Source organism: Palaemon carinicauda, chromosome 13 (assembly GCF_036898095.1).
Source record: "Palaemon carinicauda isolate YSFRI2023 chromosome 13, ASM3689809v2, whole genome shotgun sequence".
Taxonomy (NCBI): Eukaryota; Metazoa; Arthropoda; class Malacostraca; order Decapoda; family Palaemonidae; genus Palaemon; species Palaemon carinicauda.
Genome location: NC_090737.1, coordinates 10,694,184 through 10,717,294, shown reverse-complemented (window position 1 = coordinate 10,717,294; position 23,111 = coordinate 10,694,184). Strand labels below are relative to the sequence as shown.

General features: G+C 40.7%; 7 protein-coding genes across 7 annotated transcripts; all 7 read left to right on the top strand.

The window, feature by feature from the left end:
* Positions 1 to 4,430: 4,430 nt before the first annotated feature.
* LOC137652581 (axoneme-associated protein mst101(2)-like) lies at positions 4,431 to 10,614 on the top strand. The gene is made up of 4 exons (XM_068386068.1): positions 4,431 to 4,586; positions 4,918 to 7,334; positions 7,422 to 9,959; positions 10,047 to 10,614. Exons 1-4 carry the CDS (start codon positions 4,431 to 4,433, stop codon positions 10,612 to 10,614), a joined length of 5,679 nt encoding a protein of 1,892 aa, XP_068242169.1.
* A 13-nt stretch (positions 10,615 to 10,627) lies between these two features.
* On the top strand, positions 10,628 to 11,671 carry LOC137652580 (golgin subfamily A member 6-like protein 26). Its single transcript, XM_068386067.1, has one exon. It carries the CDS (start codon positions 10,628 to 10,630, stop codon positions 11,669 to 11,671), a length of 1,044 nt encoding a protein of 347 aa, XP_068242168.1.
* Positions 11,672 to 11,879: 208 nt separating this feature from the next.
* Positions 11,880 to 12,410, top strand: LOC137652579 (octapeptide-repeat protein T2-like). Its single transcript, XM_068386066.1, has one exon. It carries the CDS (start codon positions 11,880 to 11,882, stop codon positions 12,408 to 12,410), a length of 531 nt encoding a protein of 176 aa, XP_068242167.1.
* Positions 12,411 to 13,564: 1,154 nt separating this feature from the next.
* On the top strand, positions 13,565 to 14,032 carry LOC137652578 (high mobility group nucleosome-binding domain-containing protein 5-like). Its single transcript, XM_068386065.1, has one exon. The coding sequence runs from the start codon at positions 13,565 to 13,567 to the stop codon at positions 14,030 to 14,032; it is 468 nt and encodes a 155-aa protein (XP_068242166.1).
* A 1,328-nt stretch (positions 14,033 to 15,360) lies between these two features.
* On the top strand, positions 15,361 to 15,714 carry LOC137652577 (octapeptide-repeat protein T2-like). The gene has a single exon (XM_068386064.1). It carries the CDS (start codon positions 15,361 to 15,363, stop codon positions 15,712 to 15,714), a length of 354 nt encoding a protein of 117 aa, XP_068242165.1.
* Positions 15,715 to 16,257: 543 nt separating this feature from the next.
* On the top strand, positions 16,258 to 18,016 carry LOC137652576 (octapeptide-repeat protein T2-like). The gene is made up of 2 exons (XM_068386062.1): positions 16,258 to 16,722; positions 17,630 to 18,016. The coding sequence occupies exons 1-2, from the start codon at positions 16,258 to 16,260 to the stop codon at positions 18,014 to 18,016; spliced, it is 852 nt and encodes a 283-aa protein (XP_068242163.1).
* Positions 18,017 to 21,457: 3,441 nt separating this feature from the next.
* Positions 21,458 to 22,660, top strand: LOC137652575 (uncharacterized). The gene is made up of 2 exons (XM_068386061.1): positions 21,458 to 21,676; positions 22,307 to 22,660. The coding sequence occupies exons 1-2, from the start codon at positions 21,458 to 21,460 to the stop codon at positions 22,658 to 22,660; spliced, it is 573 nt and encodes a 190-aa protein (XP_068242162.1).
* Positions 22,661 to 23,111: the final 451 nt, after the last annotated feature.

Below are 23,111 nucleotides of genomic sequence, written 5' to 3'. Positions count from 1 at the left end.
TCTCCTGGGGCACATTCTTCTTGGCCATCTTCCTACTGAACATAGCTAGAGCATATACGCCCTTTGTGTCCCAATCTGTAACAAATAGTGCACTTAATTCTGTGGTCGTATCTGCATTGCCCTTGACGGTGGTTAAATTCACCACAATTGTAGCATCCAGCTGGTCTGTGTTGATAACGTTGGTTATGTTCGTCCCTTAACCCTTCTTCATTGTATCGCCTCTTGTAATTTCTGCTATCTGCTTGTTGATGGTTGCTATTTCGAAGTTGTCCTCCATTGAAAATTGTTCTTTGATCTTGGCCGCGTTCACTTGTTGGTCGTCTTCCGAAAATCGAGGGGCGTTGATTTTTTCTTTGTTGTGGAATGGTAGGTTCTAATTGTGTATTTGTCCATTCATGTGACATCTTCATTTTTTTCCAGTCGTCACATAACTCTAGATATTGGCATTGCTTGTTGAGTGAATCAAGTAATCTTATGACACCACATCTGTTTAGGAAGATTCCAGGATTTTCATTATTCAGATGAAAACACATTTCATCCACCTCTCCAGTAGCTAGTTTCAAAGACAGTTCGCATTGCATAATCGTTATACCGTTGTCTGTGCCCCATTCCACTAGTTGGCTATTGTGATGATCAATGATGTCCTCTAGTTCATTTGTTCGTAGAGTTGGAAATAGTTGGCATACCATAATTTCCATGTTTCCATTTACTTTCTTGAGCTCCGCAATAAGGCTTCCCATATTATCCAGAATGTTAGACGGGGTTTCCTCTTCCAATACATCCTGCATACCACATACCAGAATACATCTTGCTGGCTCCCACTTCAGTTCTTCAGATACCCAACTTTTTAAAAGGTCGATGTTAGCTCCATTAATTGTTCTGATGAACGTATGTTCTCCAAGATCGGATGATCTTATATCTTTCAAATTCGTATCTCCCAATATTAATGTACTGGTATCCTGAGTTTCAGCTTCCGTAGCATTATTTGTAAGTAACGTTCTTCTATCTCTCACATGTTCTTCTAAATGAGTTAGCCGGTCATTTAATCTATTGATAGTGACATTTGCTGCTTTTATTATTTCATTCAATTCATCAGGGGAAAAGCCGGGAAATGATTTGGAAGGGAGGGGAATGAAAGGAGGAAAGAAAGGGGAAAGGAAGGAAGGGAAGGCAGGGGAAAAGAGGGGAAGGGATGGGAATGAAAGGAGGAAAAGAAGGGTAAAGGAGGGAAGGAAAAGCAGGGGAAAGGAGGGGAATTGATGGATAAGAGGGAAACGAAGGGGAAAGAGGGGTAGGGAAGGGAAGGCAGGGGAAAAGAGGGGAAGGGATGGTGAAAGGAGGGGAATGAAAAGGAGAAAGGAAAGGGAAAGAGGGGAAGTGAAGGCAGGGGAAAAGAGGGAAAGAGATTGGGAAGGGAGGAAAATGAAAAAAAAAAAAAAGGAAAGGAATGGGAAAGAAGGGAAGTGAAGACAAGGGAAAAGAGGATAAGTGATGGGTAAAGGAGGGGAATGAAAAGGGGAAAGGAAGGGGAAAGATTGAAAGAGAATGGGAGGCAGGGGAAAATAGGAAAAGTGATGGGGAAGGGAGGGGAATGAAAGGGGAGAGAGGGGAAGGGAGGGCCGGGGAAGTAAACGGGAGAGGAGGGGAATGAAAGGGGGTTGGAAAAGGAAAGAGGAGAAAGGAAGGGAAGACACGAGAAAAGAGGGGAAGTGATGGGGAAGGGAGCGGAATGAAAGGGGAAAGGAAGGGGAAAGAGGGGAAGGGAGGGCCGGGGAAGTATAGGGGAAGTGAGGGGAATGAAAGGGGGAGAGAAAAGGAAGGGAAGACACGATAAACGAGGGGAAGTGATCGGAATGAAAGGGGAAAAGGAAGGGGAAAGAGAGAAGAGAAGGCAGGGAAGAAGAGGGGAAGTGATGGGGAAGGGAGCGGAATGGAAGGAGGAACGGAAGGGGAAAGAAGGGAAAGGAAGAGGAAAGAGGGCAAGGGAAGGGAAGGAAGGGGAAAAGAGGGGAAGTGATGGGGAAGGGAGGGGAATGAAAGGGGAAAGAGGGGAGGAGAATTATCCTCTACTTTAGTTTGCTCCCGTATCATGTTGCTCTTTTACCGTCTTATAGTGTTATTCCTATCATTATTCTTTCCATAGCTCATTCAGTTGTAACTAACTTATATCCCAAGGCCGTAAGTTTCTTATAGATAAGTTGATACTGGTAGCACGATCTGATTAAATGCTTTTCTATTTAGAGAAAGTGGTATTTCACTTTTCATAATTTTATCTTGCATATATATATATATATATATATATATATATATATATATATATATATTCAAATAAGCCATATATATTTTTGATATATTAATGTCTGGATTCTCTTAACGACCTCGGGATCAGAGCCCAGGGCGAAATCACACAAAGACAAGAGCTTGTGTCCGGCCGGGAATCGAACCCTGGTCGGCAAGCTTGTACAGACAGTGAATAAACCACTTGGCCACGAAGAAAGATAAAAGTCAATGACAATTCTACTGTACTTATACCTGTCGAATTCAGGTGTTTTGTACTTAGAATTGAAATCAACCCATCTTCACCATCGTTACAAGCTACCAATTATAATTGGTAGTTTGTTACGATGGTGAAGATGGGTTGATTTCAATTCTAAGTACAAAACACCTGAATTCGACAGGTATAAGTACAGTAGAATTGTCATTGACTTTTATCTTTCTTCGTGGCCAAGTGGTTTAATCACTGTCTATGCAAGCTTGCCGACCAGGGTTCGATTCCCGGCCGGACACAAGCTCTTGTCTTTGTGTGATTTCGCCTGGGGCTCTGATCCCGAGGTCGTTAAGAGAATCCAGACATTAATGTATCAAAAATATATATGGCTTATTTGAATATGAAAAACACGTCTAAATGTGCAATATTTATCTATATATATATATATATATATATATATATATATATATATATATATATATATATATATCATCTACGAATATTGACGTAAAGGGCCTCTGTTAGATTTCGCGTATTTCTATGTTTATATGCATTAATCTTGCCCATATAGACACATAAAAACATACATCATATATATATATATATATATATATATATATACATATATATATATATATATATATATATATATATATATATATATATATATATATATATATATATATATATATATATAAATGTCCTTCAAATATTGACGCAAGGGACCTCAGTTAGATTTTGCCATTTTTATGTTAATATGCATTATTCTTATCCATATAAATACATAAACATGATTATGTATATATATATATATATATATATATATATATATATATATATATATATATATATATATATATATATATATATATATATATCATGCATCGAAGAAAAAAGAAAAACAGCATAGATAGTTCAGAAACTGTTTCATTGCAGAAGCATCGAGGCCACAATTTGTCATAAGAATAGGCACCGCTCCATAGGGAATCGAGTCCGAGATCCATACCAAATTTCTGAAAGAGCGTATAAGCTCCACAATTTTCTGCTCTGAGCAAGAGATGGCCTTCCCGAGGAACTGACGTCGGACTGACTGCAAAGAATGAAATCGTAAAATTCTGTGAAGCTTTTTGAAAATTCTAAAAAATTGATCATTAATTCTCGTATTTATATTTCAAAGAATCTAGAGTTTGCATTTATCAATATTTGATGAATGTTTTCCGAATTTCCAAATATTTTTGCATCAAATTTTTACTACCATAACCTTTATATTAAAGTGTAGTTCCAAAACTCAATGTATTCTGAAGAAGGGTCACGAAGTGATCTGAAACACGTGTCGTCATCAAAACAATAAATGGAGAAAAATAAATGTATTCCTGCTGTTATCCTGAAAGCTATCTGCAGGACAATCTGTCCGAAGAGAAACTATCTTCGAATTTTGGATACCACAAAGACATTGTCTATTCATCACACACACACACACACACATGTATATATATATATATATATATATATATATATATATATATATATATATATATATATATATATATATATATATATATAATGGATAGATAACTTCTCAGAACCGTCCAAAAATCGTAAACAGCTTCTCCTCGGACAGATCCTCCAGCAATTTCTTCACATACACATACATATACAGTGCGAAATAGAAAGAATTTCCAAAGAACCAAAGTGGAAATGCTACGGAAAATATTCCATCGAAATCAAACTTCAAGACTTCAGTTGCAGTCTCGAAGGCTTGCATCGTTTCTGGAGACTTTAGGCTAAGTTCTGGAGACATGCTGCGGAGTGTCCTCTTTAATCCTTTCTGTCTTTGTGCTGGATTTCCTTTGAGAAATTCTTTCGACGTGACAGATTCTTCCTCGAATTCCTCCTCCTCCTCTGCGAAATATTGGGGTAGGAGGAGATGAAGAATAGGATAATGACAGATTCATTCGTTTTTCCTATGATTCAATCGGCCACGTCTCTAATCAGGATCTTGAAGCCTTCTGGAGTCAGGAAGTCTTCAAAAGCCTCCAGGAGTCTAGAACGCTTCAAAAGCCTCCAGGAGTCTAGAACGCTTCAAAAGCCTCCAGGAGTCTAGAACGCTTCAAAAGCCTCCAGGAGTCTAGAACGCTTCAAAAGCCTCCAGGAGTCAAGAACGCTTCAATAATAAGCAAATTAGGACGCTTGGCCGTAGCGCTACAAACTACCCTGAAATCCTTCTGGAATCTTCAAACTCTGATCCCAAGGCAACTTTTCGTTTTTCAATATATAGCTCCATCACACCGAATCCAATGCATAGCAAGATGGAGAATTTAAGCAATTATTGTGTTTTGTACGGGAAAGTGGTTGGCCTTTGCCGTGAGGCAAATGGTTATATGTTATATATGCAATGTTATGTCATGTTATTGATCGCACTATTGCAGTTATTGTTTATATCGGTCACGAAAATCCGAAAGGATTTCTTGAAGGTAATCACTCGAGACAAAGCGAAAGGATGGCTCACACACAAATTCAACACGGAACTACAATTGAAAGTGTTTCTCGCCGATAACAAAGGCAAGAATCCCATATCCTACGGTTTCCCAACAAATACAGAAGATTTGCCGGAAACTGATCTGGATGTAGGGAACCTGTTGACTGAGAATTATGGTAAGAGTCAATTCTATTCTGAGGCTCGTACCAAATGCAAAATCGAAACGGAAAGTTTAAATAAGAATACGAGAGAAATAGGGAAGGCAGAGATAGAAAAAGGTAGGGATGACAAAAAAACTGTTTTCAGAGGAAACGTAGAGATATCAGATGATGGAACTAGTGAAAAAATAGCTCTACAGGTAAGTCAAATAAGCGTCCTTAAAGACAAAATTGTACTTCAGAAAAAACAAGACGAGGTAAGGAGAGAAAACATAAAAAACTGGAACAGGGTGGAAGCTTTAAAAGATCTGTTGTATAAGGAAAGGAAGACTCGCTGGGAAGAGTTGATGGGGATGCAAGAAACAGAAAATGAGAAGGTAGGAGAGGGAGAGGAGGAGAAAAAAGACATCAAGATAAAAATGATGGAGCCAAACCAGACAAAAGAGACAGAGGAATTAGAGGTAACTGAATTTATGAATATAGATACTAAAGATAAGGAAAGAATGGCGAAGAATAGGAGAAAGTTATATAACGAAGAAAACATGGTTTGGAGGGATCGCTTTTGTGTTAGCTTAGTAAGATTTTTCACGTTGAAGCACAAATTAAGGAAGCAGAAGGTGAAAAAATGCTTCAATATATTGGAAGAGTTAAAAAGGAAACTGAATAATGGAGAAAGGAAGGTAAATGGGAGGTCAGAGGAAAGCCGAAGCAAGTTGGAAGAAAATGAGATAAAGAAAAAATTGGAAGAATTTGAGAAAATGGTAGATGAGGTGAAAGAGATAAAGAAAAGAGCGGAAGAGCTAAAAGTCCAACAGATGATAGATCTAATAAAAGAATTGGAAAAAGATAGATTTGGTTTGGATATAATATTATCCCCATTTAAATATTTCTGGTTGCCGGAGTTTATAAAGAAAAGGATGATGAGCCGGGAGGTGGAGAAAATTACGAGGACGACGAAAGACGAGAAACAATTGAATGAAAATATTGAAAAGACTTTGAGAATTTTGATGGAGATGAGACAGAAAGAAATTGAAAGGGGGGTGGAAGAGGATATGGAAGAAAGGATGGAAGAAAAGCAGAGCGAGAAGGAGGTCGACAGAAAGAAATTGAATGGGAGGCGGAAGAGGACATGGAAGAAAGGATGGAAGAAAGAATGGAAGAAAAGCAGTTCAAGAAGGAGGACAGTCAGTGAGATAAATAAAGCGAAGACAAGAATGAGGGAGGAAAGACAGAAAGAGGTGAACATGAGATTAGAAGACGAAAAGGAGAATTTGAAGAAATTGATAGAAGATAGGGAAATAATGGAGGAAAATAGAAGAAAGGAACTAAGCGAAGGAGAAAAAGAAGAAGAAAGCGCATATTGGGAGGAAGAATTCTTGGCTAATTTACTAGGTTCTTTAATGTGGAAACAAACCCTAATGAAGAAGAGGGTGGCGATATGCGAAACTCTATTGAGAAAGTCAATAAAGAAAATTACTAAAGGTGTGAAGTTAAAGGAAGAAAATGAGCCAAGAATGGGGGAAAAGGGAAAGAAAGAAGAAGTAAAGGCACTTAAGAAGATAAGGAAGAGGAAAGAATTGGAGAAATATAAGAAAATGTTAGATGAGGTGGCAGAGATAAAGAAAAGAGTAGAAGAAGCAGGGGAACAAGAGATGACGAATGTGATAAACATTTTATATAAAAACGCATCTGGCAGGAAGGGCTTAAAATTATTCCTTCTCAAACATTTCTTGTTGCCGAAGTTTATGAAGAGAACGAACATGGAGACAAAGACTACGACGAAAGACGAGAACAAATCATTTGCAAAAATTAAAACTACGACGAAAGACGAGAACAAATTATTTGCAAAAATTATAAAGAGTTTGAAAAATCTGTGGATGAGGCTGAAGGAAAAGGTAAGAAAGATGAAAGAGAATATTAAAAAAGAGGCAGGTAAAACTAAAGAAGCAAGGTTGAAAGAAACTGAAAAAGAGAAGAAAAACAAAGAGGAACAAAAGATAGAGCAAGAAAAGATAGCAAAGGAGATAAATGCAAGGTTAAAAGAAATTAAAAAAGAGGAGAAAAAGAGAGAGACCCAGAAGATGGAGGAAGCAAAGAAGAAAGAAAAAGAGGAAAAATCGATGTTGGAAGAATTTGAAAAAGAGAAGAAAAGCATAGAAAAACAAAAGATAGAGGAAGCAAATAAGAAAGAAAATGAGGAAAAAGCGAGGTTGGAAGAAATTGAAAAAGAGAAGAAAAAGACAGAGAAACAAAAAATAGAGGAAGCAAAGAAGAAAGAAAAAGAGGAAAAAGCGAGGTTGGAAGAAATTGAAAAAGAGAAGAAAAAGATAGAGAAACAAAAGATAAAGGAAGCAAAGAAGAAAGAAAAAGAGGAAAAAGCAAGGTTGGAAGAAATTGAAAAAGAGAAGAAAAAGATAGAGAAACAAAAGATAAAGGAAGCAAAGAAGAAAGAAAAAGAGGAAAAAGCGAGGTTGGAAGAAATTGAAAAAGAGAAGAAAAAGATAGAGAAACAAAAGATAGCGGAAGCAAAGAAGAAAGGAAAAGAGGAAAAAGCGAGGTTGGAAGAAATTGAAAAAGAGAAGAAAAAGATAGAGAAACAAAAGATAGCGGAAGCAAAGAAGAAAGGAAAAGAGGAAAAAGCGAGGTTGGAAGAGAAGAAAAAGATAGAGAAACAAAAGATAGAGGAAGCAAAGAAGAAAGAAAAAGAGGAAAATGTGAGGTTAGAGGAAATTGAAAAAGAGAAGGAAGATCAAGAGAAACAAAAGATAGAGGAAGAAAAGAAGAAAGAAAAGGAGATAACAACGATGGGGGAAGGAAAAAGAGAGGAGACAGAGGAATTAAAGGAGGCTAAAGATAGGGAAAGAATGGAGAAGAATAGGAGGAAGGAATTTAGCGACGAAGAGAGCATAGCTTGGAAGGATCGCTTTTGTGTGACCTTAGCTTGTTTCTTCATGTTGAAGTACAAACTAAGGAAGCAGAGGGTGGCAGAATGCGAAAGTATATTGAAAGAGTTAGAAGAGAAACTGAATAATGGAGAAAGGAAAGTAAATGGGAGGTCAGAGGAAAGCCGAAACAAGTTGGAAGAAAATGAGATAAGGAAAGAATTAGAGAAATATGAGAAAATGGTAGATGAGGTCGAAGAGATGAAGAACAGAACGGAAGAACTAAAAGTCCAACAGATGATAGATCTAATAAAAGAATTGGAAAAAGATAGATTTGGTTTGGATATAATATTATCCCCATTTAAATATTTCTGGTTGCCGAAGTTTATAAAGAGAAGGATGATAAACCGGGAGGTGGAGAAAATTACGAGGACGACGAAAGACGAGAAACAATTGAATGAAAATATTGAAAAGACTTTGAGAATTTTAATGGAGATGAGACAGAAGGAAATTGAAAGGAAGGCAGAAGAGAATATGGAAGAAAGGGTGGATGAAAAGAAGAAGGAGAAGGAGGACGATGTCAGTGAAATAGGTAAAGCGAAGATAAGAATGAGGGAGGAAAGAGAGAAAGAGGAGAACATGAGATTAGAGGACGAAAAGGAGAATTTGAGGAAAATGATAGAGGATAGGGAAGTAATGGAGGAAAATAGAAGAAAGGAATTTAGCGAAGGGGAAGAAGAAGAAAGCGCAGATTGGGAAGAAAAATTCTTGGCGAATTTACTAGGTTCTTTAATGTGGAAGCAAACCCTAATGAAGAAGAGGGTGGCGATATGCGAAACTCTATTGAGAAAGTCAATAAAGAAAATTACTAAAGGTTTGAAGTTAGAGGAAGAAAATGAGCCAAGAATGGGGGAGAAGGGAAAGAAAGAAGAAGTAAAGGCACTTAAGGAGATAAGGAAAAGGAAAGAATTGGAGAAATATGAGAAAATGTTAGATGAGGTGGCAGAGATAAAGAAAAGAGTAGAAGAAGCAGGGGAACAAGAGATGACGAATGTGATAAACATTTTATATAAAAACGCATCTGGCAGGAAGGGCTTAAAATTATTCCTTCTTAAACATTTCTTGTTGCCGAAGTTTATGAAGAGAACGAACATGGAGACAAAGACTACGACGAAAGAGGAGAACAAATCATTTGCAAAAATTAAAACTACGACGAAAGACGAGAACAAATTATTTGCAAAAATTATAAAGAGTTTGAAAAATCTGTGGATGAGACTGAAGGAAATGGTAAGGAAGATGAAAGAGAGTATTAAAAAAAAGGCATGTAAAACTAAAAAAGCAAGGTTGAAAGAAACTGAAAAAGAGAAGAAAAAGAAAGAGAAACAAAAGAGAAAGCAAGAAAAGAAGATAGCAAAGAAGATAAATGCAAGGTTAAAAGAAATTAAAAAAGAGGAGAAAAGGAGAGAGAAACAGAAGATGGAGGAAGCAAAGAAGAAAGAAAAAGAAGAAAAAGCGAGGATGGAAGAAATTGAAAAAGAGAAGAAAAAGATAGAGAAACAAAAGATAAAGGAAGCAAAGAAGAAAGAAAAAGAGGAAAAAGCGAGGTTGGAAGAAATTGAAAAAGAGAAGAAAAAGATAGAGAAACAAAAGATAAAGGAAGCAAAGAAGAAAGAAAAAGAGGAAAAAGAGAGATTGGAAGAAATTGAAAAAGAGAAGAAAAAGATAGAGAAACAAAAAATAGAGGAAGCAAAGAAGAAAGAAAGAGAGGAAAAAGCTAGGTTGGAAGAAATTGAAAAAGAGAAGAAAAAGATAGAGAAACAAAAGATAGAGGAAGCAAAGAAGAAAGAAAAAGAGGAAAAAGATATGTTGGAAGAAATTGAAAAAGAGAAGAAAAAGATAGAGAAACAAAAGATGGAGGAAGCAAAGAAGAAAGAAAAAGAGGAAAAAGCGAGGTTGGAAGAAATTGAAAAAGAGAAGAAAAAGATAGAGAAACAAAAAATAGAGGAAGCAAAGAAGAAAAAAAGAGAGGAAAAAGCTAGGTTGGAAGAAATTGAAAAAGAGAAGAAAAAGATAGAGAAACAAAAGATAGAGGAAGCAAAGAAGAAAGAAAAAGAAGAAAAAGAGATGTTGGAAGAAATTGAAAAAGAGAAGAAAAAGATAGAGAAACAAAAGATGGAGGAAGCAAAGAAGAAAGAAAAAGAGGAAAAAGCGAGGTTGGAAGAAATTGAAAAAGAGAAGAAAAAGAAAGAGAAACAAAAGATAAAGGAAGAGAAGAAGAAAGAAAAGGAGGAAAATGCGAGGTTGAAAGAAATTGAAAAAGAAAAGAAAGAGAAAGAAATACAAAAGATACTGGAAGAAAAGAAGAGAGAAAAGGAGATAAAAGCAAGGTTGAACAAAATGGATAAAGAGGAGAAAGATAAAGATATACAAAAGATACTGGAAGAAAAGAAGAAAGAAAAAGAGGAAAATGTGAGGTTAGAGGAAATTGAAAAAGAGAAGGAAGATCAAGAGAAACAAAAGATAGAGGAAGAAAAGAAGAAAGAAAAGGAGATAACAACGACGGGGGGAAGGAAAAAGAGAGGAGACAGAGGAATTAAAGGAGGCTAAAGATAGGGAAAGAATGGAGAAGAATAGGAGGAAGGAATTTAGCGACGAAGAGAGCATAGCTTGGAGGGACCGCTTTTGTGTGACCTTAGCTTATTTCTTCATGTTGAAGTACAAACTAAGGAAGCAGAGGGTGGCAGAATGCGAAAGTATATTGAAAGAGTTAGAAGAGAAACTGAATAATGGAGAAAGGAAAGTAAATGGGAGGTCAGAGGAAAGCCGAAACAAGTTGGAAGAAAGTGAGATAAGGAAAGAATTGGAGAAATATGAGAAAATGGTAGATGAGGTCGAAGAGATGAAGAACAGAACGGAAGAACTAAAAGTCCAACAGATGATAGATCTAATAAAAGAATTGGAAAAAGATAGATTTGGTTTGGATATAATATTATACCCTGTTAAATATTTATGGTTGCCGGAGTTTATAAAGAGAAGGATGATGAACCGGGAGGTGGAGAAAATTATGACGACGACGAAAGACGAGAAACAATTGAATGAAGATATTGAAAAGACTTTGAGAATTTTGATGGAGATGAGACAGAAGGAAATTGAAAGGAAGGCGGAAGAGAATATGGAAGAAAGGGTGGATGAAAAGAAGAAAGAGAAGGAGGACGATGTCAGTGAAATAGGTAAAGCGAAGATAAGAATGAGGGAGGAAAGAGAGAAAGAGGTGAACATGATATTAGAGGAGGTAAAGGACAATTTGAAGAAAATGATAGAAGGTAGAACTGAAACGAATGAAATATGGAAAGAGGATAAGAAACAAAAGATAGAGGAAGGAAAGAAGAAGGAAAAGGAGGAAAATGCGAGGTTGAAAGAAATTGAAAAAGGAAAGACAATGAATGAAATTCAAAAGATACTGGAAGAAAAGAAGGGAAAAAAGGAGATAAAAGCGAGGTTGAACAAAATGGATAAAGAGGAGAAAGATAAAGATATACAAAAGATAGTGGAAAAAAAGAAGAAGAAAAAGGAGGAATATGTGAGGTTAAACAAAATGGATAAAGAGGAGAAAGATAAAGAGGTAGAAAATATACTGAAAAAAAAGAAGAAATTAAAGGAGTAAGATGCGAGATTGAAAGAAATTGAAAACGAGGAAAAAGAGAAAAAAACAAAGATAGATGTAGAAAAGAAAAAATGGAGGAAAATACCCGGTTGAAAGAAATTAAAAGAGAAGAGAATATGGAGAGCAGAGCGGAAAAGACTATGGAAAGGACAGCGGATGGAGAGGACTATGGAGAAGAGAATGGAGAGGCCTAAAGATAGGAGAGCAGATGGAAAGGAGAACGGAGAAAACTATGGATAGGACAGCGGAGAGGACTATTGAAAGGAGAACAAAGAGGGCTACGGAGAGGAGAGCAGAAAGGCCTATCGAGAAGAAAGAAGAGAAAAGAGATGGAGAGGACTATGGAGAAGAGAGCAGAGAGGACTATCAAGAAGGGAACGGAGAGGGCTATGAAGAGGAGAGCAAATGGAGAGAAGGGAGATGCAGAGGAGAGCAGATGGAGAGAGGGAGATGGAGAGGAGATCGGAGAGCAGATGGGGAGGAAAGCAGAGAGGTCTATGGAGAGGAGAGCATATGGAGAGGAAAAGCGAGGCTTATCGAGAGGAGAGTAGATGGAAAGGAGAGCGGAGAGAAGATGCAGAGGAGAGCAGAGAGGACTATGAAGAGGAGAGCAGAGAGGACTAAGGAGAGGAGAGTAGAGAGGACTATGCAGGGGAGAGTGGATGAAGAGAACAGAGAGCAGATGGAGAGGAGTGGGGAGAAGACTCTGGAGAGAAGAGTGGAGAGGACTATTCCTTGATGACGAAGATACCTCCTGTACAGGATCTTTTTCATCAAAATATCTCTCTCTCTCTCTCTCTCTCTCTCTCTCTCTCTCTCTTTCAACTGATGACGAAGATACCTCTTGTACAGGATCTTTTTCATCAATCTCTCTCTCTCTCTCTCTCTCTCTCTCTCTCTCTTTCAACTGATGACCAAGGATACCTCTTGTACAGGATCTTTTTCATCAATCTCTCTCTCTCTCTCTCTCTCTCTCTCCAATGATGACGAAGATACCTCTTGTACAGGATCTTTTTCATCAAAATATCTCTCTCTCTCTCTCTCTCTCTCTCTCTCTCTCTCTTTCAACTGATGACGAAGATACCTCTTGTACAGGATCTTTTTCATCAATCTCTCTCTCTCTCTCTCTCTCTCTCTCTCTCTTTCAACTGATGACGAAGATACCTCTTGTACAGGATCTTTTTCATCAATCTCTCTCTCTCTCTCTCTCTCTCTCTCTCTCTCTCCAATGATGACGAAGATACCTCTTGTACAGGATCTTTTTCATCAATCTCTCTCTCTCTCTCTGCAACTGATGACGAAGATACCTCTTGTACAGGATCTTTTTCATCAATCTCTCTCTCTCTCTCTCTCTCTCTCTCTCTCAACTGATGATGAAGATTCCTCTTTGTACAGGATCTTTTTCATCAATCTCTCTCTCTCTCTCTCTCTCTCTCTCTCTCTCTCTCAACTGATGATGAAGATTCCTCTTGTACAGGATCTTTTTCATCAATCTCTCTCTCTCTCTCTCTCTCTCTCTCTCTCTCTCTCAACTGATGATGAAGATTCCTCTTGTACAGGATCTTTTTCATCAATCTCTCTCTCTCTCTCTCTCTCTCTCTCTCTCTCTCAACTGATGATGAAGCTTCCTCTTGTACAGGATCTTTTTCATCAATCTCTCTCTCTCTCTCTCTCCTCCTCTCTCTCTCTCTCTCTCAACTGATAACGAAGATTCCTCTTGTACAGGCACTTGAAAGAAAGAAAAAGGAAAACATATAATAAAAGAAAATAAGGAAGAGAAAATTGGGAAAAGGCGATGCTGCAGGAATGCTGACCAGGGAAATAAACGACAAAGATAAAAAAGCGAAGAGAATATGGAGAGCAGAGCGGAAAAGACTATGGTAAGAACAGCGGATGGAGAGGACTATAACGAAGAGAACGGAGAGGAGAGCAGATGGAAAGGAGAACAGAGAAAACTATGGAAAGGACAGCGGAGAGGACCATAGAGAGGAGAGCGAAGAGGGCTACGGAGAGAGCAGAAAGGCCTACCAAGAAGAAAGCGGAGAGAAGAGATGGAGAGGAGAGCGGAAAGGTATATCGAAAAGGGAACGGAGAGGGCTATGGAGAGGAAGGCATATGGAGAGGAAAAGAGAGGCTTATCGAGAAGAGAGTAGATGGAAAGGAGAGTGGAGAAAAGATGGAGAGGAGAGCAGAGAGGACTATGAAGAGGAGAGCACAGAGGACTATGGAGAGGAGAGTAGAGAGGACTATGCAGAGGAGAGAGGATGGAGAAGAGAACAGAGAGCAGATGGAGAGGAGTGGGGAGAAGGACTATGGAGAGGAGAGCAGCTGGAGAGGAGAGCGGAGAGGACTATTCCTTGATGACGAAGATTCCTCCTGTACAGGATCTTATTCATCAAAATATCTCTTTCTCTCTCTATCTCCCTCTCTCTCTCTCTCTCTCTCTCTCTCTCTCTCTCTCTCTCAACTGATGATGAAGATTCCTCTTGTACAGGATCTTTTCCATCAAAATATCTCTTTCTCTCTCTCTCTATCTCTCTCTCTCTATCTCTCTCACTCTCTCTCTCTCTCTCTCTTTCAACTGATGACGAAGATACCTCTTGTACAGGATCTTTTCATCAATCTCTCTCTCTCTCTCTCTCTCTCTCTCTCTCTCTCTCTCAACTGATGATGAAGATTCCTCTTGTACAGGATCTTTTCCAATAATCTCTTTCTCTCTCTCTCTCTCTCTCTCTCTCAACTGATGACGAAGATACCTCTTGTACAGGATCTTTTTATCAATCTCTCTCTCTCTTTCTCTCTCTCTCTCTCTCTTTAAAACTGATGATGAAGATTCCTGTTGTACAGGATCTTTTTCATTAATCTCTCTCTCTCTCTCTCTCTCTCTCTCTCTTTCAACTGATGACGAAGATACCTCTTGTACAGGATCTTTTTCATCAATCTCTCTCTCTCTCTCTCTCTCTCTCTCTCTCTCTCACTGATGATGAAGATTCCTCTTGTACAGGATCTTTTTCATTAATCACTCACTCTCTCTCTCTCTCTCTCTCTCTCTCTCTCTCTTTGAACTGATGACGAAGATACCTCTTGTACAGGATCTTTTTCATCAGTCTCTCTCTCTCTCTCTCTCTCTCTCTCTCTCTCTCTCAACTGATGATGAAGATTCCTCTTTTACAGGATCTATTTCAACAATCAATCTCTCTCTCTCTCTCTCTCTCTCTCTCTCTCTCTCAACTGATGAAGATTCCTCTTGTACAGGATCTTTTTCATCAATCTCTCTCTCTCTCTCTCTCTCTCTCTCTCTCTTTCAACTGATGACAAAGATACCTCTTGTACGGGATCATTTTCATCAATCTCTCTCTCTCTCTCTCTCTCTCTCTCTCTCTCTCTCTCTTAACTGAAGATGAAGATTCCTCGTGTACAGGATCTTTTTCATCAATCTCTCTCTCTCTCTCTCACCTGATGACGAAGATTCCTCTTGTACAGGCACTTGAAAAAAAGAAAAAGGAAAACATAATAAAAGAAAATAAGGAAGAGAAAATTGGGAAAAGGCGATGCTGCAGGAATGCTAACCAGGGGAAATAACGAGAAAGAAAAAACAGCGAAGAGAATATGGAGAGCAGAGCGGAAAAGACTATGGTAAGGACAGCGGATGGAGAGGACTATGAAGAAGAGAACGGAGAGGAGAGCAGATGGAAAGAAGAACGGAGAAAACTATGGAAAGGACAGCGGAGAGGACTATTGAGAGGAGAGCGAAGAGGGCTAGGGAGAGGAGAGCAGAAAGGCTTATAGAGAAGATGGAGAGAACGAAGATGGAGAGGAGATCGGAGAGCAGATGGGGAGGAGATCAGAGAGGTCTATGGAGAGGAGATCATATGGAGAGGAAAAGAGAGGCTTATCGAGAGGAGAGTAGATGGAAAGGAGAGCGGAGAGAAGAAGCAAAGGAGAGCAGAGAGGACTATGAAGAGGAGAGCAGAGAGGACAAGGAGAGGAGAGTAGAGAGGACTATGCAGAGGAGAGCGAATAGAGAAGAGAACAGAGAGTAGATGGAGAGGAGTGGGGAGAAGACTATGGAGAGGAGAGCAGCTGGAGACGAGAACGGAGAGGACTATTCCATGATAACGAAGATTCCTCCTGTACAGCATCTTTTTCATCAAAATATCTCTCTTTCTCTCTCTCTCTCTCTCTCTCTCTGTCTCTCACTCTCTCTCTCTCTCTCTCTCTCTCTCTCTTTCAACTGATGACGAAGATACCTCTTGTACAGGATCTTTTTCATCAATCTCTCTCTCTCTCTCTCTCTCAACTGATGATGATGATTCCTCTTGTACAGGATCTTTTTCATCAATCTCTCTCTCTCTCTCTCTCTCTCTCTCTCTCTCTCTCAACTGATAACAATGATTCCTCTTTTACAGGCACTTGAAAGAAAAAAAAGGAAAACATATAATAAAAGAAAATAAGGAAGAGAAAATTGGGAAAAGCGATTCTGCAGGAATGCTGACCAGGGGAAATAAACGAGAAAGATAAAAAGCGAGAGAATATGGAGAGCAGACCGGAAAAGACTATGGTAAGGACAGCGGATGGAGAGGACTATGAGAAGAGAACGGAGAGGAGAGCAGATGGAAAGGAGAACGGGGAAAAGTATGGAAAGGACAGCGGAGAGGACTATTGAGAGGAGAGCGAAGAGGGCTACGGAGAGAGCAGAAAGGCCTATAAAGAAGAAAGCGGAGAGAAGAGATGGAGAGGAGACCGGAGAGGACTATCGAGAAGGGAACGGAGAGGGCTCTGGAGAAGAAAGCATATGGAGAGGAAAAGAGAGGCTTATCGAGAGGAGAGTAGATGGAAAGGAGAGTGGAGAGAAGATGGACACAAGAGCAGAGAGGACTATGAAGAGGAGAGCAGAGAGGACTATGGAGAGGAGAGTAGAGAGGACTATGCAGAGGAGAGAGGATGGAGAAGAGAACAGAGAGCAGATGGAGGAGTGGGAGAAGACTATGGAGAGGAGAGCAGCTGGAGAGGAGAGCGGAGAGGACTATTTCTTGATGAAGATTCATCCTGTACAGGATCTTTTTTCATCAAAATATATATCTCTCTCTCTCTCTCTCTCTCTCTTTCAACTGATGACGAAGATACCTCTTGTACAGGATCTTTTTCATCAAAATCTCTCTCTCTCTCTCTCTCTCTCTCTCTCTTTCAACTGATGACGAAGATACCTCTTGTACAGGATCTTTTTCATCAATCTCTCTCTCTCTCTCTCTCTCTCTCTCTCTCCCTCTCTCTCAACTGATGATGAAGATTCCTCTTGTACAGGATCTTTTTCAATAATCTCTCTCTCTCTCTCTCTCTCTCTCTCTCAACTGATGATGAAGATTCCTCTTGTACAGGATCTTTTTCATCATCTCTCTCCTCTCTCTCTCTCTCTCTCTCTCTCTCACTGATGATGAAGATTCCTTTCGTAGAGGATCTCATTCATCTCTCTCTCTCTCTCTCTCTCTCTCTCTCTCTCTCTCTCTCAACTGATAACGAAGATTCCTCTTGTACAGGATCTTTTTCATCAATCTCTCTCTCTCTCTCTCTCTCTCTCTCTTTCTCTCTCTCTCTCTCTCTCTCTCTCTCTCTCCCTCTCAACTGATGATGAAGATTCCTCTTGTACAGGATCTTTTTCATCAATCTCTCTCTCTCTCTCTCTCTCTCTCTCTCTCAACTGATAAAGATTCCTTTCGTACAGGATCTCATTCCTCTCTCTCTCTCTCTCTCTCTCTCTCTCTCTCTCTCTCAACTGATAACGAAGATTCTCTTGTACAGGCACTTGAAAGAAAGAAAAAGGAAAACATAATAAAACAAAATGAAGAAAAAATTGGAAAGGCGATGATGCAGGAATGCTGACCAGGGGAAATAAACGAGGAAGATAAAAAAGCGAAGAGAATATGGAGAGAAGAGCAGAAAAGACTATGGTAAGGACAGCGGACGGAGAGGACTATGAAGAAGAGAACGGATAGGAGAGCAGATGGAAAGGAGAACGGAGAAAACTATGGAAAGGACAGAGGAGAGGACTATGAGAGGAGAGCGAAGAGGGCTAAGGAGAGCAGAGCAGAAAGGCCTATCGAGAAGAAAGCGGAGAAAAGATATGGAGAGGACTATGAAGGGGAGAGCGGAGAGGACTATCGAGAAGGGAACGGAGAGGGATATGGAGAGGAGAGCAGATGGAGAGAAGGGAGATGCAGAGGAGAGCAGATGGAGAGAAGGGAGATGAAGAGGATATCGAAGAGCATATGGGGAGTAGAGCAGAGAGGTCTATGGAGAGGAGAGCATATGGAGAGGAAAAGAGAGGGCTTACAGAGAGGAGAGTAAATGGAAAGGAGAGCGGAGAGAATATGGAGAGGAGAGCAGAGAGGACTAGGAAGAGGAGAGCAGAGAGGACTATGGAGAGGAGAGTAGAGAGGATTATGCAGAGTAGAGTGGATGGAGAAGAGAACAGAGAGCAGATGGAGAGAAGTGGGGAGAAGACTATGGAGAGGAGAGCAGAGAGGACTATTCCTTGATGACGAAGATTCCTCTTGTACAGTCTTTTTCATCAATATCTCTCTCCCTCTCTCTCTCTCTCTCTCTCTCTCTCTCTCTCTCAATTGATGATGGAGATTCCTCTTGTACAGGATCTTTTTCATCTCTCTCTCTCTCTCTCTCTCTCTCCTCGATTGATGATGAAGATTCCTATTGTACAGGATCTTTTTCATCAATCTCTCTCTCTCTCTCTCTCTCTCTCTCTCTCTCTCTCTTTCAACTGATGACGAAGATACCTCTTGTACAGGATCTTTTTCATCAATCTCTCTCTCTCTCTCTCTCTCTCTCTCTCTCTCTCTTTCTCTCTCAATTGATGATGAAGATTCCTCTTGTACAGGATCTTTTTCATCAATCTCTCTCTCTCTCTCTCTCTCTCCTCTCTCAACTGATGACAAAGATTCCTCTTGTACAGGCACTTGAAAAAAAGAAAAAGGAAAACATATAATAAAAGAAAATAAGGAAGAGAAAATCGGGAAAAGGCGATGCTGCAGGAATGCTAACCAGGGGAAATAAACGAGAAAGAAAAAACAGCGAAGAGAATATGGAGAGCAGAGCGAAAAGACTATGGTAAGGACAGCGATGGAGAGGACTATGGAGAAGAAAGTAGATGGAAAGGAGAACGGAGAAAACTATGGAAAGGACAGCGAAGAGGACTATTGAGAGGAGAGCGAAGAGGGCTAAGGAGAGGAGAGCAGAAAGGCTTTTAGAGAAGAAAGCGGAGAGAAGAGATGGAGAGGACTATGGAGAAGAGAGCGGAGAGGACTATCGAGAAGGGAACCGAGAGGGCTATGGAAAGGAGAGCAGATGGAGAGAAGGGAGATGTAGAGGAGAGCAGATGGAGAGAAGAAGATGGAGAGGAGATCGGAGAGCAGATGGGGAGGAGATCAGAGAGGTCTATGGAGAGGAGATCATATGGAGAGGAAAAGAGAGGCTTATCGAGAGGAGAGTAGATGTGGAAAGGAGAGCGGAGAGAAGAAGCAAAGGAGAGCAGAGAGGACTATGAAGAGGAGAGCAGAGAGGACTAAGGAGAGGAGAGTAGAGAGAACTATGCAGAGGAGAGCGGATGGAGAAGAGAACAGAGAGTAGATGGAGAGGAGTGGGGAGAGACTATGGAGAGGAGAGCAGCTGGAGACGAGAGCGGAGAGGACTATTCCATGATAACGAAGATTCCTCCTGTACAGGATCTTTTTCATCAAAATCTCTCTCTCTCTCTCTCTCTCTCTGTCACTCACTCACTCTCTCTCTCTCTCTCTCTCTCTCTCTCTCTCTTTCAACTGATGACAAAGATACCTCTTGTACAGGATCTTTTTCATCAATCTCTCTCTCTCTTTCTCTCACTCAACTGATGATGAAGATTCCTCTTGTACAGGATCTTCTTCATCTCTCTCTCTCTCTCTCTCTCTCTCTCTCTCTCTTTCAACTGATAACGAAGATTCCCCTTGTACAGGCACTTGAAAGAAAGAAAAAGGAAAACATAATAAAAGAAAATAAGAAAGAGAAAAATTGGGAAAGGCGATGCTGCAGGAATTCTGACCAGAGGAAATAAACGAGAAAGATAAAAAAGCGAAGAGAATATGGAGAGCAGAGCAGAAAAGACTATGGTAAGGACAGTGGATGAGAGGACTTGGAGAAGAGAGTAGAAGGAAAAGAGAACGGAGAAAACCATGGAAAGGACAGCGGAGAGGACTATTGAGAGGAGAGCGAAGAGGGCTACGGAGAGGAGAGCAGAAAGGCTTATAGAGAAGAAAGCGGAGAAAGATATGGAGAGGACTATGGAGAGGACTAGCGAGAAGGGAACAGAGTGGGCTATGGAAAGGAGAGCAGATGGAGAGAAGGGAGATGCAGAGGAGAGCAGATGGAGAGAAGGGAGATGCAGAGGAGATCGGAGAGCAGATGGGGAGGAGAGCATATGGGGAGGAGAGCAGAGAGGTCTATGGAGAGGTGAACATATGGAGAGGAAAAGAGAGGCTTATCGAGAGGAGAGTAGATGGAAAGGAGAGCGGAGAGAATATGCAGAGGAGAACAAAGAGAACTATGAAGATGTTAGCAGAGAGGACTATGGAGAGGAGAGTAGAGAGGACTATGCAGAGGAGAGCGGATGGAGAAGAGAACAGAGAGCAGAAGGAGAGGAGTAGGGAGATGACTATGGGGAGGAGAGCAGCTAGAGAGGAGAGCAGAGAGGACTATTCCTTGATGACGAAGATTCCTCTTGTACAGGATCTTTTCATCAATCTCTCTCTCTCTCTCTCTCTCTCTCTCTCTCTCTCTTTCTTTCAACTGATGACGAAGATACCTCTTGTACAGGATCTTTTTCATCAGTCTCTCTCTCTCTCTCTCTCTCAACTGATGATGAAGATTCCTCTTTTACAGGATCTATTTCAACAATCAATCTCTCTCTCTCTCTCTCCTCATCTCTCTCTCTCTCTCTCAACTGATGAAGATTCCTCTTGTACAGGATCTTTTCATCAATCTCTCTCTCTCTCTCTCTCTCTCTCTCTCTCTCTTTCAACTGATGACGAAGATACCTCTTGTACGGGATCATTTTCATCAATCTCTCTCTCTCTCTCTCTCTCTCTCTCTCTCTTAACTGAAGATGAAGATTCCTCGTGTAAAGGATCTTTTTCATCAATCTCTCTCTCTCTCTCTCTCTCTCTCTCTCTCTCTCTCAACTGATGACGAAGATTCCTCTTGTACAGGCACTTGAAAAAAAGAAAAAGGAAAACATAATAAAAGAAAATAAGGAAGAGAAAATTGGGAAAAGGCGATGCTGCAGGAATGCTAACCAGGGAAATAAACGAGGAAGATAAAAAAGCGAAGAGAATTATGGAGAGGCAGAGCGGAAAAGACTATGGTAAGGACAGCGGAGGAGAGGACTATGGAGAAGAGAGTAGATGGAAAGAGAACGGAGAAAACTATGGAAAGGACAGCGGAGAGGACTATTGAGAGGAGAGCGAAGAGGGCTACGGAGAGGAGAGCAGAAAGGCTTATAGAGAAGAAAGCGGAGAGAAGCGATGGAGAGGACTATGGAGAGGAGAGCGGAGAGGACTATCGAGAAGGGAACGGAGAGGGCTATGGAGAGGAGAGCAGATGAGAGAAGGAGATGCAGAGTAGAGCATAGGGAGAGAAGGGAGATGGAGAGGAGATCGGAGAGCAGATGGGGAGGAGAGCAGAGAGGTCTATAGAGACGAGAGCATATGGAGAGGAAAGAGAGGCGTATCGAGAGGAGAGTAGATGGAAAGGAGAGCGGAGAGAAGATGCAGAGAGAGCAGAGAGGACTATGAAGAGGAGAGCAGAGAGGACTATGGAGAGGAGAGTAGAGAGGACTATGCAGAGGAGAGCGGATGGAGAAGGAACAGAGAGCAGATGAGAGAAGTGGGGAGAAGACTATGGAGAGGAGAGCAGCTGGAGAGGAGAGTGAAGGACTATTCCTTGATGACGAAGATTCCTCCTGTACAGGATCTTTTTCATCAATCTCTCTCTCTCTCTCTCCTCTCTCTCTCTCTCTCTCTCTCTTTAAACTGATGACAAAGATACCTCTTGTACAGGATCTTTTTCATCAATCTATCTCTATCTCTCTCTCCCTCTATCTCTCTCTCTCTCTCTCTCTCTCTCTCTCTCTCTCAACTGATGATGAAGATTCTCTTGGTGAAGGCTCTTTTCCATCAATCAATCTCTCTCATCTCTCTGTCTCTCTCTCTCTCTCTCTCTCTCTCTCTCAACCGATGACGAAGATACCTCTTGTACAGGATCTTTTTCATCAATCTCTCTCTCTCTCTCTCTCTCTCTCTCTCTCTCTCGACTGATGATGAAGATTCCTCTTGTAGAGGATCTTTTTCATCAACCTCTCTCTCTCTCTCTCTCTCTCTCTCTCTCTCTCTCTCTCTTTCAAATGATAACGAAGATTCCTCTTGTACAGGCACTTAAAGAAAGAAAAAGGAAACATATAATTAAAAGAAAATAAGGAAGAGAAAATTGGGAAAGGCGATGCTGCAGGAATGCTGACCAGGGGAAATATATGAGAAAGATAAAGAAGCGTAGAGATAATTGAGAGCAGAGCGGAAAAGACTACGGTACGGACAGCGGATGGAGAGGACTATGGAGAAGAGAACGGAGAAGAGAAGAGATGAAAGGATAACGGAGAAAAGTATGGAAAGGACAGCGGAGAGGACTACTGAGAGGAGAGCGAAGAGGGCTACGGAGAGGAGAGCAGAAAGGCCTATCGAGAAAAAAGCGGAGAGAAGAGATGGAGAGGACTATGGAGAGGAGAGCGGAGAGGACTATCGAGAAGGGAACAGAGAGGGCTATGGAGAGGAGAGCAGATGGAGAGAAGGAGATGCAGAGGAGAGCATATGGAGAGAAGGGAGATGCAGAGGAGAGCATATGGAGAGAAGGGGAGATGAAGAGGAGATCGGAGAGAAAACAAACGAGGAGTAGAGAGAGAGGCTTATCGAGAGGAGAGTAGATGGAAAGGAGTGTGGAGAGAAGATGGAGAGGAGAGCAGAGAGACTATGAAGAGGAGAGCAGAGAGGACTATGAGAGGAGAGTAGAGAGGACTATGCAGAGGAGAGCGCATGGAGAAGAGAACAGAGAGCAGATGGAGAGGAGTGGGGAGAAGACTATGGAGAGGAGAGCAGATGGAGAGAAGGGAGATGCAGAGGAGAGCAGATGGAGAGAAGGGAGATGGAGAGGAGATTAGAGAGCAGATGGGGAGGAGAGCAGAGAGATCTATGGAGAGGAGAGCATATGGAGAGGAAAAGAGAGGCTTATCGAGAGGAGAGTAGATGGACAGGAGAGCGGAGAAATGATGCAGAGGAGAGCAGAGAGGATTATGAAGAGGAGGAGCGGATGGAAAAGAGAACAGAGAGCAGATGGAGAGGAGTCGGAG

Coding starts and splice junctions, on each gene's coding strand:
- LOC137652581 (XM_068386068.1), top strand. CDS start 4,431: ATGACAGATTCATTCGTTTTTCCTATGATTCAATCGGCCACGTCTCTA. Junction 7,335..7,421: donor GAAAATGAGGAAAAAGCGAG/GTTGGAAGAAAT, acceptor GGAAAAAGCGAG/GTTGGAAGAAATTGAAAAAG. Junction 9,960..10,046: donor GAAAAAGAGGAAAAAGCGAG/GTTGGAAGAAAT, acceptor GGAAAAAGCTAG/GTTGGAAGAAATTGAAAAAG.
- LOC137652580 (XM_068386067.1), top strand. CDS start 10,628: ATGGAGAAGAATAGGAGGAAGGAATTTAGCGACGAAGAGAGCATAGCT.
- LOC137652579 (XM_068386066.1), top strand. CDS start 11,880: ATGGAAAGGAGAACGGAGAAAACTATGGATAGGACAGCGGAGAGGACT.
- LOC137652578 (XM_068386065.1), top strand. CDS start 13,565: ATGGAGAGGACTATAACGAAGAGAACGGAGAGGAGAGCAGATGGAAAG.
- LOC137652577 (XM_068386064.1), top strand. CDS start 15,361: ATGGAAAGAAGAACGGAGAAAACTATGGAAAGGACAGCGGAGAGGACT.
- LOC137652576 (XM_068386062.1), top strand. CDS start 16,258: ATGAGAAGAGAACGGAGAGGAGAGCAGATGGAAAGGAGAACGGGGAAA. Junction 16,723..17,629: donor TCTTGATGAAGATTCATCCT/GTACAGGATCTT, acceptor TGGTAAGGACAG/CGGACGGAGAGGACTATGAA.
- LOC137652575 (XM_068386061.1), top strand. CDS start 21,458: ATGGAAAGGAGAGCGGAGAGAAGATGCAGAGAGAGCAGAGAGGACTAT. Junction 21,677..22,306: donor TGATGACGAAGATTCCTCCT/GTACAGGATCTT, acceptor CGGTACGGACAG/CGGATGGAGAGGACTATGGA.